Source organism: Pristiophorus japonicus, chromosome 15 (assembly GCF_044704955.1).
Source record: "Pristiophorus japonicus isolate sPriJap1 chromosome 15, sPriJap1.hap1, whole genome shotgun sequence".
In the NCBI taxonomy this organism is placed as follows: domain Eukaryota; kingdom Metazoa; phylum Chordata; class Chondrichthyes; family Pristiophoridae; genus Pristiophorus; species Pristiophorus japonicus.
In genome coordinates this window covers 113252977-113272515 of record NC_091991.1, presented here as the reverse complement: position 1 = coordinate 113272515, position 19539 = coordinate 113252977, and the positions used below count along the sequence as shown (strand labels likewise).

At 48.0% G+C, this 19539-nt stretch overlaps 1 protein-coding gene across 4 annotated transcripts in view; it reads left to right on the top strand.

Annotated features, from left to right (window-relative positions):
* glis2b (GLIS family zinc finger 2b) overlaps window positions 1-19539 on the top strand; it is a 364253-nt gene that overhangs the window by 329529 nt on the left and 15185 nt on the right. For all 4 annotated transcript variants that reach the window (XM_070900832.1, XM_070900834.1, XM_070900833.1 and 1 more), the window contains 2 exons: window positions 10247-10517; window positions 15077-15258. In XM_070900832.1, coding sequence (XP_070756933.1) covers window positions 10340-10517; window positions 15077-15258 — 360 coding nt within the window. In that variant the 5' untranslated portion in view covers window positions 10247-10339. The remainder of the gene's footprint in view (window positions 1-10246; window positions 10518-15076; window positions 15259-19539) is intronic.

The following is a 19539-nucleotide window of genomic DNA, read 5'->3' as shown; positions in this document are numbered from 1 at the left end:
CTTTCTGTGCTGTAAGTTCCTATGATTCTAACTGGATTTAACAGGCAACTCCCAGTATTCCAATAAGAAAACAATATAATAAGCCCTTTAAAAAAAAAATACTGTGGATGCTGGAATCTGAAATAAAAACAGAAAATGCTGGAAATCTCAGCGGGTCAGGAAGCATCTGTGGAGAGAAACAGAGTTAACGGTTCAGGTCGATGACCCTTCATCAGAATTGGCGAATGTTCGAATTCACCATTCCACCATTCACACCCTATCTACACTCATCTTTTTCTAACTTCTGCCATTACCATCTCAAGTCGGCCCATCATCCCTTTTGTCTCTCTAATCTCTCCTGCCTTCCACCCTATCACAGACCTTCCCTTTTGTTCTTTCCTCCCCTCCCCCTTTCAGTGCTCCTTAAGAATCTGTTCTTTTCGAACACTGTCCAGTTCTGACGAAGGGTCATCAACCTTAACCGTTAACTCTGTTTCTCTCCACAGATGCTGCCTGACCCGCTGAGATTTCCAGCATTTTCTGTTTTTATATAATAAGCTTTTTAATTAGGATTTGCATTTCAAAGCCCCATGCAGTTCATGTTTGGCTCCTGCCTCCCCCTGATTACACATGCCCTGTCCCCACTCTTATTCCTGCCCTCTGGGGATGTGTAGGGAAGCTCCTCACAGAGCCTCCTTGTGTGGTGCTGTGCCTGTCAGGGCAGTGGAAGCTTGGAGGGGGAGTGGTCAACCAGCAACCAGCTTCAATGGATGGGTCTGCCAGTGCCAAGATTTAAATCAGGCTACTGCCATCCCAGGGAAAAGCTCCAAATTGCTTCAATCCCACAGATTGGAAGGTCATCTGTTCCCATTTACAGCATTCCTTTGAAGGAATTCACATCCCACAGACAGGAGAAAAATCCGCATGTCTGATCCAGGTGTGGCGGCCTTTGCTGTTCCATTTCACCTCTTGGGCTGTTTGCAGGAAGGATTTGCTCAGGAAATCACTAGAATGGTACCGGGGCTAAAAGGCTTAAATTATGTGGGCAGTTTGCATTGCCTTTAATATAGCAGATTAAGGGGTAATCTAATTGAGGTGTTTAAAATGGCTAAAGGCTCTGATAGGGTAGTTAGAGAGAAACTATTTCCTCTGGTATGGGAAGTTCCGAACAAGGGGGCATAACCTTAAAAATAGAGCTAGACCGTTCAGGGGTGATGTGAGGAAGCACTTCTTCACAGAAAGGGTAGTGGAAATCTGGAACTCTCTTCACCTCCCATTCCCCCACCTCCTCCCATCCAAAAAAAAGCTGTAGAGTCAATTGAAAATGTCAAAACTGCGATTGATAGATTTTTATTAAGCAAAGATATTAAGGGTTACGGAGCCAAGGTGGGTAATTGGAGCTAAGATACACATCAGTCAAGCTTGAGGAGCTGAATGGCCTACTCCTGTTCCTATGTTCCTAACTGAGAGCTCTGCCTCCATGCTCTCTTACCCAGGTTGGCAGGCTGTAACTCATGGGGTACCGCAAGGACCAGTGCTTGGGCCCCAGCTATTCACAATCTATATCAATGATTTGGATGAGGGGACCAAATGTAATATATCCAAGTTTGCTGATGATACAAAGCTAGGTGGGAATGTAAGTTGTGAGGAGGATGCAAAGAGACTTCAAGGAGATATAGACAGGCTAAGTGAGTGTGCAAGAACATGGCAAATGGAATATAGGGCCCAAGTTTCCACACGCGCCTAGAACGGCGCAGTCCTGACCTGGACGCCCGTTTTTCGCGCCACAAAGTGCGCCTAAAAAAATCCTCGGTATTCTCCACCTACCTGCAGGTCCTCTGGCCCTTGGCGCAGCCAGCACGAGCTGTGGGGGGGCGGAGCCAGGTCCCTGCGCTGAAAACAGTGCCGGGACCTCTGCACATGCGCGCTACAGTGGGCACGCAAGTGCAGTAGCTCCAGGCGCCGAACTGTGTGGGAGGGGCCCGAAGCACGCAGCCCCTAGCCCTGGCTCAATGGCCTCACTGGGGCTGCGTGAATAAGGCTCCTCCCACGGCCAGCTCCTGCTTCCCCCTGCCCCCGACCAGACCTGACAACCGCTCCGCCCTGCCTCCGGACCAGACCCGACACCCGCTCCCCCCCCTGCCTCCGGACCAGACTCGACACCCGCTCCCCCCCCTGCCTCCGGACCAGACCCGACACCCACTCCCCCCCCCCCTGCCTCCGGGCCAGACCCGACACCCGCTCCTCCCCCCCCCCCCGACTGACCCGACCCGATCCGCGCTCCTGTTCCCGCTCCCCGCCACCCCGACTGGACCCGACCCGAGCTCCTGTTCCCGCTCCCCGCCCCCCCGACTGGACCCGACCCGACCCGACCCGCGTTCCTGTTCCCGCTCCCCGCCTCCCCGACTGGACCCGACCCGACCCGCGCTCCTGTTCCCGCTCCCCACCCCCCCCTCCCCCGACTGGACCCGACCCGACCCGACCCGCGCTCCTGTTCCCGCTCCCCGACTGGACCCGACCCGACCCGCGCTCCTGTTCCCGATCCTCGCCCCCCCGACTGGACCCGACCCGACCCGACCCGCGCTTCTGTTCCCGCTCCCCGACTGGACCCGACCCGACCCGCGCTCCTGTTCCCGCTCCCCGCCTCCCCGACTGGACCCGACCCGACCCGCGCTCCTGTTCCCGCTCCCCACCCCCCCCTCCCCCGACTGGACCCGACCCGACCCGACCCGCGCTCCTGTTCCCGCTCCCCGACTGGACCCGACCCGACCCGCGCTCCTGTTCCCGCTCCCCACCCCCCCCTCCCCCGACTGGACCCGACCCGACCCGACCCGCGCTCCTGTTCCCGCTCCCCGACTGGACCCGACCCGACCCGCGCTCCTGTTCCCGATCCTCGCCCCCCCGACTGGACCCGACCCGACCCGACCCGCGCTTCTGTTCCCGCTCCCCGCCTCCCCGACTGAACCCGACCCGACCCGCGCTCCTGTTCCCGCTCCCCGCCTCCCCGACTGAACCCGACCCGACCCGCGCTCCTGTTCCCGCTCCCCACCCCCCCCCCCCGACTGGACCCGACCCGACCCGACCCGCGCTCCTGTTCCCGCTCCCCGACTGGACCCGACCCGACCCGCGCTCCTGTTCCTGCTCCCCGCCCCCCCGACTGGACCCGACCCGACCCGCGCTCCTGTTCCCGATCCCCGCCCCCCCGACTGGACCCGACCCGACCCGACCCGCGCTTCTGTTCCCGCTCTCCGCCTCCCCGACTGGACCCGACCCGACCCGCGCTCCTGTTCCCGCTCCCCGACTGGACCCGACCCGACCCGCGCTCCTGTTCCCGCTCCCCGCCCCCCCGACTGGACCCAACCCGACCCGCGCTCCCGCCCCCCGACCCGACCCCCCCCCCCCCCACTGGACCCGACCCGACCCGACCCCCCCCCCACTGGACCCGACTCCCGCTCCCGGACTGGGTCCGACCTGACCTCCCTCCCCCCCCCCTCTCCCTCTCTCTCCCCCCCTCTCCCTCTCTCTCACCCCCCTCTTCCTCTCTCTCCCCCGCTCCCTTTCCCCCCCCTCCCTCTCTCCCTCTGTCCCTCTCTCTCTCTCCCCCCCCCACCCGAACCGAACCTCCCCGACCCGACCCAACCCAACGCCACCTACCTGTAAATCTGGCGCTGGGGACGGGCCCTGCCCGAAGTCTCGGGCCGGCCCATTCAGCCTGCCTGAAGCACTTTCACACAGGTAGGAAGATTGTTTATTTAATCTTTTCTTTGCTTATAAATGTTTATTCAGGTTGGATTTATTTGTATAATATTTGTATAAGTATAAATAAGGATTTATTATAGAATTTAATGACTTCCCTCCCCCCCCCACCTCGTTCTGGACGCCTAATTTGTAACCTGCGCCTGATTTTTTAATGTGTAGAACAGGTTTTTTCAGTTCACTTGCTCCATTCTACTTTAGTTTGGAGTACGTTTTTACTGTGGAAACTTTCAAATCAGGCGTCAGTGGCTGGACACGCCCCCTTTTGAAGAAAAAATTCTGCTCCAAAGTAGAACTGTTCTACCTGATTAGAACTGCAGAAAAAAAAATGTGGAGAATTGCGATTTCTAAGATAGTCCGTTCTCCACCAGTTGCTCCTAAAAATCAGGCGCAAATCATGTGGAAACTTGGGCCCATAATGTGGAGAAATGTGAAGTTAGCCACTTTGGTAGGAAAACAGAATATTTTAAATGGTGAGAAATTGGGAAATGTTGGTATTCAGAGGGACCTGGGTGTCCTTGTACACGAATCACTGAAAGTTAACATGCAGGTATAGCAAGCAATAAAGAAAGCAAATGGTATTATTACAAGAGGATTTGAGTATGAGTAAAGATGTCTTCCTGCAATTATATAGGACCTCGAGTATAGTGTACAGTTTTGGTCTCCTTACCTAAGGAAGGATATATTTACCATATAGAGAGTGCAATAGAGGTTCACCGGACTGGTTCCTGGGATGGGGGATTGTCCTATGAGGAGAGATTTAGTAGACTAGACCTGTATTCTCTAGAGTTTAGAAGAATGAAAGGTGATCTCATTGAAACATACAAAATTCTTACAGGGTAGATGCAGGGAGGATATTTCCTCTGGCTGTGGAGTCTAGAACCAGGGGTCACAGTCTCAGAATAACGGGTCAGCCATTTAGGACTGAGATAAGGAGAAACCTCTTCACTCAGAGGGTGGTGAATCTCTGAAATTCTCTGCCCCACAGGGCTTTGGAGGCTCAGTCTTTGAGTATATTCAAGACAGAGATCGATAGATTTTTGGATATTAAGGGAATCAAAGGATATGGGGACAGTGCAGGAAAGTGGAGTTGAGGTAGAAGATCAGCCATTATCTTATTAAATGATGGAACAGGCTCGAGGGGCCAAATGGCCTGCTCCTGCTCCTAATTCTTATGTTTTTATGTACCCAAGATCGATAACCCCAGTCCAAAAGAAATTCAGTTCTTAATAATTGGTGGAAACTTGGCTGAATGATAAAGAACTCTCATCTCACCCATTGTTTCATTTCTTTTATATTTGGAAGCTCCTCAGTTTGTCCTGACACCTGACAAAAGGAAATTGTTTCAAAAGCAAATCTCACTCTGCCTGATTATGTCTTGTTGCGTGTCAGACGTGGCTCAGTGAGTAGCACTCTCGCCTGATTCAGAAGGTCATGGGTTCAAGTCCCACTCCAAAGGCCTGAGTACATAATCCAGCCTGCACTCCAGTGCAGGACTGAGGGAGTGCTGCATTATCAGAGGTGCCGTCTTTCGGCTGGGATGTTAATCTGAAGCCCTGTCTGCCCTCTTGGGTGGATGTAAAAGATCCCACGCACAATTCAAAGAAGTGCAGCGGAGTTCTCCCCCATGTCCCATCCAATACTTATCCTTCAATCAACATCACTAAAACAGATTATTTGGTCATTAATACATTGCTGTTTGTGGGACCTTGCTGTGCGCAAGTTGGCTGCCATGTTTCCTATATTACAATAGTGACTACACTTCAAAAGTACTTTATTGGTTGTGAAACACTTTGGGACATCTTGAGGTTGTAAAAAGCACTATAGAAACACAGCTTTCTTCCTTCTTTCAACCTTTTGCCTTGTTCTTTTGACTTGGCTGTTATCAGCCTCTATGGTCAAACGTGCTGTCACCAGGCACAGTCTGGTGAGATACCTGCAGGCTGCCAGTGCATGAGGAACCTTCCACCAACCTGAGACAGTGGCTTCAGGAGAGGAAAGGTAGACAAGGAAGTAGGGAGTGTGGGAATGAAGAGAGACAAAGAGGAAAAACAAAAGAACTTACACTTATATACCATCCTTGGGATGTCCCAAAGTACCTTACAGCCAATCAATGATATTTGATGCAGTCACTGTTGTTATGTAGGAAACGTGGCTGCCAATTTGTGCACAGCAAAGTATTACAAAGTTTACAGCTCAGAAACAGGTCGTTCAGCCCAAGTGGTCTATGCCAGTGTTTATGCTCCACACGAGCCTCCTCCCACCCATCTTCATTCAACCCCATCAACATATCCTTCTATTCCTTTATCCCTTGTGTGTCTATCTATCGACCCCCTGAAATACATCTCCGCTATTCACCTCAACTACTCCCTGTGGTAGCAAGTTTCACATTCTCATTAGGTAAAGACATTTCTCCTAAATTCCTTATTGGATTTATTAGTGACTATCTTATATTTATGGTCCCTAGTTCTTGTCTTGCCCGCAAATGGAAACATCTTCTCTATGTCTATCCTATCAAACCCTTTCATAATTTTAAAAGACCTCTATCAAGTCACCCCTCGGCCTTCTCTATTCTAGAGAAAAAAGCCCCAGCCTGTTCAGCCTTTCCCGATAGATATAGCCTCTTGGTTCTGGTATCCCATTATCCCATAAGGTCCCACTAACAGCAAATGAGCTGAATGACCTGTTTCTAGTGGTATGGTATGAGGGATAGGAAGATTCCCTTTCTGCTGAACACTGTGCTTTTTCTCATATTGTGCTGCATGTCCTTGTAAACTTCCTGCTTGGTTGCTTGTAGTGTGTTTTGTTTCTGATATTTACTCATTTGTATTTAAGAAAATATACTGGAAAAACACAGGGAGCAACAGATATACTCTCACAGGAAACGAAAGAAAGAACTTGCATTGATATAGCACCTTATTACATCTCTCAGAGAAGACTTAACACTTTACAGCTCCATGATCCTGAGCACACAGTGGGAAGCTGTACTTGCAGGGAATGTGCGTAGGAGAATAAGGGGTTGCCATTTTTCAGCCCTCTTTCTAACTTGTGCTCCCTGGGATCATGGCTCCCAAGGAAGCACAGAATGACCCCTACAATAAATTAACTGTTTTTATATAAGAAAATATGGCAGCCATTTTAGAGACAACAACAGCTGGCATTAATATAGCACCTTCCAAGGCGCTTCAAATGAGCGTTATCAAACAAAATTTGACACAGCAAGATCCCATAACACAGCAATGAGGTAAATGGTTACTTAGGTTCTGAGGCTCCCACCATCATCTCCAGCCAATTCGATTCACTCCACGTGATATCAAGAAGTGGCTGAGTGCACTGGATACAGCAAAGACTATGGGCCCCGATAACATCCCAGCTGTCGTGCTGAAGACTTGTGCTCCAGAATTAGCCACGCCTCTAGCCAAGCTGTTCCAGTATAGTTACAACACTGGAATCTACCCGACAATGTGGAAAACTGCCCAGGTATGTCCTGTCCATAAAAAGCAAGACAAATCTAATCTGGCCAATTAATGCTCCATCAGTCTACTTTCAATCATCAGCAAAGTGATGGAGGGTGTTGTCGACAGTGCTATCAAGCGGCACTTACCAATAATCTAATCACCGATGCTCAGTTTGAGTTCTGCCAGGACCACTTGGCTCTAGACCTCATTACAGCTATTACATTCAAGAGGGAGTTAGATATAGCCCTTACAACTAAAGAGATCAAGGAGTATGGAGAGAAAGCAGGAAAGGGGTACTGAGGGAATGATCAGCCATGATCTTATTGAATGGCGGTGCAGGCTCGAAGGACTGAATGGTCTACTCCTGCACCTATTTTCTATGTTTCTATGTCCAAGCATGGACGAAAGAGCTGAATTCCAGAGGGGAGGAGAGTGACTGCCCTTGGTATCAAGTTAGCACTTGACTGAGTGTGGCATCAAGGAGCCCTAGTAAAATTGAAGTCAATGGGAATCGGGGGAATGACTCTCCACTGGCTGGAGTCATACCTAGCACAAAGGAAGATGTTGTGGTTGTTGGAGGTCAATCATCCCAGTCCCAGGACATCGCTGCAGGAGTTCCTCAGGGCAGTGACCTTGGCCCAACCATCTTCAGCTGCTTCATCAATGACCTTCCCTCCATCATAAGGTCAGAGTGGGGATATTCACTGATGACTGCACAGTTTTCAGTTCCATTCGAATCTCCTCAGATAATGAAGCAGTCCATGCCTGAATGCAGCAAGACCTGAACGACATTCAGGTTTGGGCTGATAAGTTGCAAGTAACATTCGTCAGAGGCTGGGTATTCTGGCGCGTGTGTCTCACCTACTGACTCCCCAAAGCATTCCCACCATCTAAAAGGCACCAGTCAGGAGTGTGATGGAACACTCTACACTTGTCTGGATGAGTGTAGCTACAACAACATGCTCAAGAAGCTCAACACCATCCAGAACAAAGCAGCCCACTTGATTGGCACCCCATCCACCACCTTAAGAATTCATCCCCTTAAATATTCACTCCCTTAACTACCGTCGCATGGTGGCTGCTGTGTTTATCATCTACATGATGCACTGCAACAACTCGCCAAGGCTTCTTCGGCAGCACCTCCCTACAGAGACGCCCACATCCCAGGAACTAATTTTTAAAAGTTTATTTTTGGTGGTTGACTGAATATTGACCCATAACTCTAGGTGAGTGCTATGGGATATTTAAAATCTACCTGAACCCAGATCAGGTCTCAGTTTAATATCTCATTCCCAATGGCAGAACTTTCTACAGTGCACTCCTATAGAATCATAGGAGTGCTAGACGATAAAAGACCAAGGTCGATCCAGCTTACCTGTCTGCCATCCTGGTTGTCACATGAAACAACAATAATGGAGTTGTTGACTAATCATAGCGATCAATCTCTATCAGTCTATAACAAACTCAGAAACAGGCTCAAGGGGCTAAATGGCCTACTCCTGTTCCTATGTACCTACCTAAGGAAAATCTCAGCGGTGGAAAGCTTTGGGAACCATAGGTCCAGAGTCTGAATACATGGGCTCTAGGACCTTGGACTGTTCATTGCAAGAGAGAGGAGATATGCATATTTACAATAATAAAACTCGGACATAGAGGATCAGTGGTGACTGGCTGTACTGGCACTTGACAACTTGACCAAGGGGACAAGTTTAAGCTGAGAAGATTTGACCGTAATTTTAGAAAGCTGACTTTGCATTTGAGGATGGCTAATGATTGGAATAGTTACCAAGAGAGGATGTAGGGACAAATATCGTGGAATTCTTCAGGACAGATTTGGACAATTAGCATGAAGAGAAATACCTGCTCGGTTACAACTTCTAGCAAAGCAGGAAGATGGACTAGACCAACCTATGGGCCCTGTTTTTCCACGGGATGGGGTCTTTTCAGTCTTCCATTGTAACTCTGCTGGGGAGACAGCGTAAACACCCTCCTCCCCTCATGTTTTTGCTCTTTGTATGATAGAAGACCAGGATAACCCCTGCTGAATTTCAGACTGTTCCAACCTGGAAATTTCGCATTTCCCTCCAGTACTGCATTGGAGTGTCGGCCTAGATTGTACCCAGACAGTAGAGTGGGACTGGACCCTATGCCCTTCTGTTACTAACTCAACCCAGCTGTTGGTCCTGATTAGGATGCAGGAACAAAGCTGGTTCTTGTTGAGTGAGAAAGCAAGAGTATTCAGAACAAACCAAGCCCAGTGACTTGTCAGGCCTAGAACTGGAGCCACCGAAAGTCACTATAATATATAACTCATTGAGTTATGTAACCAGGCCACTGGGAAGAACTCTATAGAACCCTTGATTCACAATGGATATCACAGGCAGGTTTTGGCACCAGGTCAAGATTAGTGCTAGGACACAATCAGAGGAGTTGGGCAGAGATTATTACAGCATCACCATCTACAGGTCAGAATGACCTGTACGCAAAGTAACTGGGATAGAAGTTAACTCTGCATTGGAAATAGATTAATGTGGCGTTTACTCCTGCGAGTGAGTTATGTGGAGAATAAGGAACACATAGGAGTGAGTTACATGATGCATAAGGGACACATGGGAGTGAGTTACCTCAGTGCATAATATAGGCTGATGTGGCAGTGCAGTACTGAGGGAATGCTGCTCTGTTGAAGGTGCCACCTTTCAGATGAGATGTTAAACCAAAGCCTTTTTTGCCTATTCAGATGGACATAGAAGATCCCATGGCACTCTTCAAAGAAGAGCAAAGTTCTCCGTGTTTTGGTCAACATTTATACCTCCACCAACATCACCAAAAGGAGAACTGGATATCCCTTTCATTGCTGTTTTTGAGATCTTGCTGTGTACAAAATGACTGCCATTTTTGCCCGTATAAGAATCATTGGATTTCAAGATTAATTCCCTGTCTGTGAAGTGCTTTCTGTTGTTTCTGAGCGAGATGCTAAAGCGATACACAAATGGAAGTTTTCCATTCACTGACCTGGACAATCTACGTAATGTATTTGCTGGTTTGTTTTTCAGGATTTAACACTCTGCTGAAGAGCTTTCCCAGTCTGGGCTCAGGGCCCTGTGAGCACCGACCACTGTTCCTCCCTCAGTGCCATTACCGTGACGATGCATTCCCTGGACGAGCCCCTGGACCTGAAGCTCAGCATCTCTAAGCTTCGGATGGTGAGGGAGAAGCAGAAAGGCTATGAGACTACAGAGGAGAGCAGCGCCCGCAGAGAGCTGAAGATGACAGCTGATGGGACAGCCATCATTGCACCAGCATCTCCCCTGCCTCCACAGTCTGGTGAGGGACCTTCTCTTTTGATTAACGGGCACTCATGGAACTGGGAGACCTTCTCTGTGACAGTACTAACTAGTACTTGTGGGAATCTGAAAGTATTTGGCCCCATTGTGCCCTTTGAATGTTAGTTCCTGCCACTTTCCAGGTGGTGAAAGGTATTCAAGTCAGCCGTGGCTCAGTGGTAGCACTCTGAGTCAGAAGATTTGGTAGAAAAAACAAAAACATCATCTACACCTTAGAAAATAAGAAATCAATGGGGTGGAAGAGCAAATGGATCTAGGGATACAGGTAACAAATCATTAAAAACAGCATCGCAGGTCAGCAAAAAATTAAAAATGCTAACAAAGCACTGGGATTTATTTCTAGGGGTATAGAATTCAAAAGTAGTGAAGTTATGTTAATCTTGTATAAGACCCTGGTCAGGCGTCACTTAAGAGTACTGTGCACAGTTCTGGTCTCCATACTGTGTACATGGAATAAAAGGGACAATGGCAACATGGATACAGAATTGGCGAAGTACAGGGAACAGAAAGTAGAAACATAGAAACATAGAAAATAGGTGCAGGAGTAGGCCATTCGGCCCTTCTAGCCTGCACCGCCATTCAATGAGTTCATGGCTGAACATGCAACTTCAGTACCCCATTCCTGCTTTCTCGCCATACCCCTTGATCTCCCTAGTCGTAAGGACTTCATCTAACTCCCTTTTGAATATATTTAGTGAATTTTCCTCAACAACTTTCTGTGGTAGAGAATTCCACAGGTTCACCACTCCCTGGGTGAAGAAGTTTCTCCTTATCTCGGTCCTAAATGGCTTACCCCTTATGGTGAACGGTTGTTTTTCGGACTGGAGGAAGAGAAGGTGGTGTTCCCCAGGAGTCAGTTCTAGGATCATTGCTTTTCTTGATATATATTAATGACTTGGACTTGGGAGTACAAGGTACAATTTCAAAATTTGCAGATGACACAAAACTTAGAAGTATAGTGAACAATGAGGCGGGGGAGTGGGACTAGCTGAAGTGCTTTTGCAGAGAGCCAGCACGGGCTCGACAGGCCGAATGGTCCCCTTCTGTGCTGTAACCATTCTATGATTCTATGAAAAAAGACATAGAAGCACTGGAGAAAGTGAAAAAAAGATTTACAAGGATGGTACCAGAACTGAGATTACAGTTATCGGGAAAGCTTGAACAGGTTGGAGCTTTTTTCTTTAGAAAAGAGAAGACTTAGAGGTGACCTGATAGAGATCTTTAGAATTATGAATGGGTTGAACAGGGTAGATGTGGAGAAAACGTTTCCACTCGTGGGAGACTCCAAAACTAGGGGCCATAAATACAAGATAGTTACTAATAAATCCCATAGGGAAATAAGGAGAAATTTCTTTACTCAGTGAGTGGTTAGAATGTGGAACACGCTACCACAAGAAGTGGTTGACGCAGTTAGATTGGATGCTTTTAAAAGGAAACCAGACGATTACATGAGAGAAAAGTGAGCAAGTATATGCTGGAATGCAGAGGTGAGGTAGATTAAATGGGAGGAGACTCGTATGGAGTATAAAACAGCAGCACAGACTGGTGGGGCCGATTGGCCTGTTTCTGTGCTGTATATTCTACGTAATTCTATGCAATTGTCCCACTACTGAGACTGCAACACAAAATCGAGACTGACAGTCCCAGTGCAGTAAAGAGGGAGTGCTGCACAGTCGGAGGTGCCGTCTTTCAGATGCACTGTCTGCCCTCTCAGGTGAACATAAAAGATCCCACAGCACTGTCTTGAAGATAAGCAGGGGAGTTCTCCCCGGTATCCTGACCAATATATTTTTCCCTCAATATACACCACTAAAAAAACAGATTATCTAGTCATTTATCTCATTGCTGTTTGTGGGAGCTTGCTGTGTGCAAATTGGCTGCCGCATTTCCTACATTACAACAGTGACTACACTTCAAAAAGTACTTCATTGGTTGTAAAGTGCTTTGGGATGTCCTGAGGTCGTGAAAGGCACTATATAAATGCAAGTCCTTTCTTCTCTTTTATGGAGATAGACTACTGAGAGTCAGAGGGCAAATCAACCTGTGTGACCCTCACTCACATTTGCCTCAAGAGCATCTCTGCATTTTTCTGCCCTACCCAGTTTCTCTGGTCTGTTGTTATTGCACAGAGAGGGTGGGTGATTGTTGTGACTCCGGGCCACAGTCAGTACAGCTGTGGAAAAGGCCCCTGCAAGGCTGTCTGGCAGGGTTCAGGACTCCCCACCATGCAGCCTGTCTGAGGTTCCTGGATAACTTGCCCCCACTCCAGCTGTTACAGCCAATCCTGCCTATCACTATAGTCCATTGTCCTCCAATATTGGAGCTCAGGATGTCCTGGGATCTTCCTGGATAGATGACAGGACAAGTTACTAAAGCTGATAGAATCATACAATACAGAAGGAGACCATTCGGCCCATCGTGTCTATGTTGGCTCTTTGAAAGAGATTAAACATATGAGATCCTTGGCTTTATTAATTGAGGCTCTTAGAAAAGGATGAACCATCCCTGGCTAATTAAGAACATAAAGAATGGTATCAAATTGAAAACAAAGGCATACAACGTTGCGAAGAATAAAAGGCCAGAGGATTGGAAAATTTTTAGAAACCAGCAAAGGATGACTAAAAAAATGATAAAGAGAGAGAAGATAAGTTTATGAGAAATATAAAAACAGACAGTAAAAGCTTCTATGGGTATATAAAAAGGAAGAGAGTAGCTAAAGTAAACGTTGGTCCCTTAGAGGATGAGACTGGGGAATTAATAATGGGAAACAGGGAAATGGCAGAGACTTGGAACAAATATTTTGTATCGGTCTTCACAGTAGAAGACACTAAAAGCATCCCAAAAAATTGATAATCATGGGGTTATTGTGGAGGGGTGGGGGGACTTAAAACTATCACTAGAGAAAAAATACTAGGCAAACTAATGGGACTACTGGTGGACAAGTCCCCTGGACCTGATGGTCTGCATCTTAGGTTCTTAAAAGAAGTGGCTGCAGAGATAGTGGATGCATTGGTTGTAATCTACCAAAATTCCCAGGATTCTGGAGAGGTCCCAGCAGATTAAGGAAGTAGTAGCAGGACATTTAGAAAATTATAATGCAATCAAGCAGAGTCAGCATGGTTTTATAAAAGGGAAATCATGTTTGACAAATTTGCTGGAGTTCTTTGAGGATGTAATGAGCGGGAACCAGCAGATGTTGTGTATTTGGATTTCCAGAAAGCATTCACTCAGATGCCCCATAAGAGGTTACTGCACAAGATAAAAGCTCACGGGGTTGGGGGTAATATATTAGCATGGATAGAGGATGGGCTAACTAACAGAAAACAGAGAGTCGAGATAAATGGGTAATTTGTTGACAAACTGTAACTAGTGGGGTGCCACAGGATCGGTGCTCAGGCCTCAACTATTACAATTTATATTAATGACTTGGATGAAGGGACAGAGTGTAAAGTAGCCAAATTTGCTGACGATACAAAGATAGGTGGGAAAGCAAGTTGTGAGGAGGATGCAAAGAATCTACAAAGGGATATAGAAAGGCTCAGTGAGTGGGCAAAAATTTGGCAGATGGAGTATAATGTGGGAAAATGTGAGGTTATCCACTTTGGTAGGAAAAATAAAAAAGCTAATTATTATTTAAATGGGGAGAGATTACAAAATGCTGCAGTACAGAGGGATCTGGGGGTCCTGGTACATGAAACTCAAAAAGTTAGCATGCAGTTACAGAAAGTAATTTGGAAAGCCAATGGAATATTGGCCTTTTTGCAAGGGGGATGGAGTATAAAAGTAGGGAAGTCCTGCTGCAACTGTATAGATTATTGGTGAGACCACACCTGGAGCACTGCGTGCAGTTTTGGTCTCCTTATATAAGGAGGAATATACTTGCAGTGGAGGCAGTTCAGAGAACATTCACGAGGTTGATTCCTGAGATGAAGGGGTTGTCATATGAAGAAAGGTTGAGCAGGTTGGGCCTATACTACTCATTGGAGTTTAGAAGAATGAGAGGTGACCTTATTGAAACATATAAGATTCTGAGGGGGCTTGTCAGGTTGGATGTAGAGAGGATGTTTCCTCTCATTGGGGGCATAGTTTCAGAATAAGGGGTCACCCATTGAAAACGGAAATGAGGAGGAATTTCTTCTCTCAGAGGGTCGTGAATCTTTGGAATTCTCTGCCCCAGAGAGTTGTGGAGGCTGGATCATTGAATAATTTTAAAGTGGAGATAGACAGATTTTTGAAGGATAAGGGAGTTGAGGGTTATGGGGAGAGAGAGCAGAGAAGTGGAGTTGAGGCCAAGATCAGATCAGCCATGATCTTATTGAATGGCGGAGCAGGCTCGAGGCGCCAGATGGTCTACTCCTGCTTCTATTTCTTATGTTTATGTTATAAATATTATGCTAAACCTTTATAAAAGACGATATTTTTTCACAGCCTGGTATCTGGTACGCACACTAATTAACATGTAAGTATCAAGTGCTGATTGATGAGTTGCTCAGTGATGCCTGTACCTCTCACTCTCTCGCTCTCACTCTGTCATTCCAGGTCTATTGATCAGTTCCCAGGCTCAGGAGAAGCTGGCTTTGCACTTCTTTCCTGCCAAGAACTCGGTCTCTATTGTGGATCTCAGCCTGTCCCCGGGCTCCGGTCGTGACTCTCCCCCTGGCTCTGCGCTGCTGCCTGAGGAGCTGCAGAATGGTGACGTTACATCGCACGGAGTCAGTACTGTAAGTATCCGGGGCCTGGGTTAGTGACACCAACATCTCCAGCAGGAGTGACACACTGATATCACTGTCCTTGTTCTGTATATTATTCTGCAGGGCCTGGGGTCATTGATAGTACCTCAGCTGCCTGTCCAGCTAACGCACTACAGTCTGGGCATTGAATCTGGAGCCTTCTGCTCAGCGTGCCTCAGTGCCACAGCGGGTCTCACATTTGCCCTGTGAACCCTTGCTGTAATGTCACATGTAAAAGAAGCAGGCCATCTCCTTCAGCCTGCTCATTGCATTTAATCTACCTGACAATTAATCCAGTCAGTGGCAGTGAATAAATGGGCGCCCTGTACAAACGTGCAGGTGAAGTGTTCCTGACTTGTTCTCTCACCAGTGCTTTACTCTTCCTCGGTCATTAACTAGTGTTGAGTTCTGGTTGTTGTAATGTATGCTCATAGGTTTGTAGAGCTGTTGAATTGCTGTACGGGCTGCTCTTGCACACGCTCCACTTTGCCATTCTATTCTTGCCATCCGGAGGAGGCGGGGGTCCCCAATGGAGTGCTCTCTACGCGGGAGTCCTCCCTTTATTTATTGGGGACTTGGCCTGGAGAGTGTTGCATGGAGCAGTCTCGTGCAATGTTTTTAAGTCAGTTCACGGACTCCCAGGCCGCCTGCAATTTTTGCGGTCTGGAGGAGTCCGTGTTCCATGTTTACGTTTAATGTGTCAGGTTGTAGCCCCCATTCCATTATTTGAAGGGGCTGCTCCTCAAATTCTGGTTGCACTTCAGTCCCATGCTCCTAATCTTTGGGCACCCTGTGCGGAGGGGAGCGGGCAGATCGGAAGGCCTCCTCGTAGGACTGCTCCTGGGCACGGCCAAGGTGGCCATCAGCCGGTCCAGGCAGCGGGCGGTCGAGGGGGTCGTTCAGCCCGACTGCCTGCCTCTCTTCCGCGGTTACATCCGAGCCAGGGTGTCCCTGGAGATGGAGCATGCGGTGTCCACCGTATGCTTGCGGCCTTCCGCGAGAGGTGGTTGCCGGAAACCAAATTTTAATTTGAACCACGTAATGTTTAAAGTTTAATTTGTCTATGTTTGTTGGTTTTAGTGCCCCCCCTTTTAGCCAGGTGGTACTTGTATAATTTGTGTTTTGGTGCCCTCAGGGGAAAAAAAAAGTATTAAAAAAAACAAGGGGGCACTTGAAAAGTTTTTGGAGTGTGTCCCCCCTTTAATCAGGGGGCACTTGATTACTGATACAACTCAAAATAGTTGTAGAGCTGTTGAATTGCTGTACGGGCTGCTCTTGCACACTCTCCACTTTGCCATCCTCGTCTGGCCATTCGGAGGAGACAGGGGTTCCCCAATGGAGTGCTCTCTACGCGGGAGTCCTCCCTTTATTTATTGGGGACTTGGCCTGGAGGTTGTTGCACGGAGCAGTCCCATGCAATAAGTTTTTAAGTAGGTTCATAGACTCCTGGGCCCCATGCAGATTTCTGCGGTCTGGAGGAGTCCGTGTTCCATGTTTATGTACATTATGCGAGGTTGCAGCCCCTATACCAATATTTGAAGGGGCTGCTCCTCAAATTCTGGTTGCATTTCAGTCCCACGCTCCTGATCTTTGGGCACCCCGTGCGGAGGGAAGCGGGCAGGTCGGAAGGCCTCCTCGTAGGACTGCTCCTGGGCATGGCCAAGGTGGTCATCAACCGGTCCAGGCAGTGGGCGGTCGAGGTGGTCGTTCAGCCCGACTGCCTGCCTCTCTTCTGTGGTTACATCCGCGCCAGGGTATCAAGGGCGGCCTTCTGCGAGAGGTGGGCACCGGAGGCAACCAAATTTTAATTTGAACTAAGTTGATGGCCAAAATTTAATTTGTTATTTGTCGGTTTCAGTGTCCCCTCTAATAAGGGAGTATTTGATTGATGGTCTCAACTAAAATAGTTGTAGAGTTGTTGAATTCCTGTACGGGCTGCTTTTGCACACTCTCCACTTTGCCATCCTCGTCTTGCCATCCGGAAGAGGCGGGGGTCCCCAATGGAGTGCTCTCTACGTGGGAGACCTCCCTTTATTTATTGGGGTATTGGCCTCGAGGGTGTTGCACAGAGCAGTCCCATGCAATCGGTTTTTAAGCCGGTCCAGGCCGCTTGCAATTTCTGCGGTCTGAAGGAGTCCGTGTTCCATGTTTATGTTGAATGTGTGAGGTTGCAGCCCCTATTCCAATATTTGAAGGGGCTTCTCCTCAAATTCTGGTTGCACTTCAGTCCCACGCTCCTGATCTTTCGGCATCCTGTGCAGAGGGGAGCGGGCAGGTCCGAGGGCCTCCTCGTAGGACTGCCCCTGGGTATGGCCAAGGTGGCCATCAACCGGTCCAGGCAGCGGGCGGCCGAGGGGGTTATTCAGCCTGACTGCCTGCCTCTCTCCGTGGTTACATCCGAGCCAAGGTGTCCCTGGAGATGGAGCACGTGGTGTCCACCGGTACGCTCGCGGCCTTCCGCGAGAGGTGGGCACCGGAGGGACTGGAGTGCATCATCACCCCCAGCAACCAAATTTTAATTTGATCCATTAATGTTAAAAGTTTAATTTGTTAAATTGTCAGTTTTAGTGCCCCTTTTATAAGGGGGCACTTGATTTATAGTTTCAACTAAAAATAGTTGTAGAGCTGTTGAGTTGGGAGTGGCTTAGCCAGTCATGTGATATTCACAAGACTCAATAAAACCCCAGCCAGTTGGGTTCAGGGGATCCACGATGAGGCAGGTGGTTGTGAGCCTGGTGGATGAACTGGCAATGTGCAGTATGATTGTTAAACCTTTGCTAAAAACCAACTGGTTCTTAATAGCAATATGTTGCTATGACTTCTTAAGCAAAGAACCCATGAAACAAATACATTACAGTTGTAGAGGAGTACAGGTGGTTTATATATAGAATAACGTATACCCGGTAGTGAGTTACGGGCTGGAATCTAATCAGGGGGTTTGGGTGGTTTATGTATAGAATAACAGACACATGGGAGTGAGTTACAGACTGAAATCTAATTGAGGAGTTCGGGGGGTTTGCATATAGAATAATGGATACCCGGGAGTGAGTTACAGGCGGGAATCTAATCCGGGGGTTCAGGTGGTTTATATATAGAATAACTGATACCCAGGAGTGGGTTACAGGCGGGAATCTAATCGAGGGCTTCGGGGGTGGTGGGGGGGGTTATATATAAAATAACAGATACCCAGGAGTGAGTTACAGGCTGGAATCTTAGCGAGGGATTCGGGGGGGGGGGGGTTTGTTTATAGAATAACAGATCCCCGGAAGTGAGTTACAGGCTAGAATCTAATCGAGGCGTTTGGGAATTTATATATAGAATAATGGATACCTGGGAGTGAGTTACAGGCTGGAATCTAATTAGGGTTTCGAGGGGTTTACATATAGAATCACAGATACCCGGAAGTGAGTTCCAGACTCTCACAACCTTCTGCGTAAAGAAGCCCCCCCTCAAATCCCCTCAGAATCTTCCACTAACCACCTTAAAACTATGCCCCCTCCTAATAGACCCCTCCACCAATGGAAATAGACCCTTGCTATCCATTATATCCAGGCCCCTCAATATTTTGTACACCTCAATGAGGTCTCTTCTCAACTTCCCCTGTTCCAATGAGAACAAACCCAGCCTATCTAATCTGTCCTCATAACTAAGATTTTCCATTCCAGGCAGCATCCTAGTAAATCTCCTCTGCACGCTCTCTAGTGCAATCACGTCCTTCCTATAATACGGCGACCAGAACTGCACGCAGTCCTCCAGCTGTGGTCAAACTAAAGTATTATACAATTTAAGCATAACCTCCCTACTTTTATATTCTATGCCTCGGCCAATAAAGGCAAGCATTCCTGGCCACCTTATCCACCTGGCCTGCTACTTTCAGGGATCTGTGGACAAGCACTCCAAGGTCCCTTTGTTCATCTACACTATTAAATGGCCTACCGCTTAATGTGTATACCCGTTCATTATTAGCCCTCCCAAAGTGCATCATCTCACACTTCTCCGAATTAAATTCCATTTGCCACTGCTCTGCCCACCTGACCAGTAGATTGATATCTTCCTAAAGCTCATGACTTTCCTCTTCATTATCAACCACACAGCCAATTTTAGTGCCATCTGCTAACTTCCTGGGAGTCAGTTACAGGCTAGAATTTAATCGAGGGGTTCGGGGGTTTATATATAGAATAACGGATACCCGGGAGTGAGTTACAGGCTGGAATCTAATCGGGGGTTTCGGTGGGTTTATATATAGAATAACAGACACCCGGGAGTGAATTT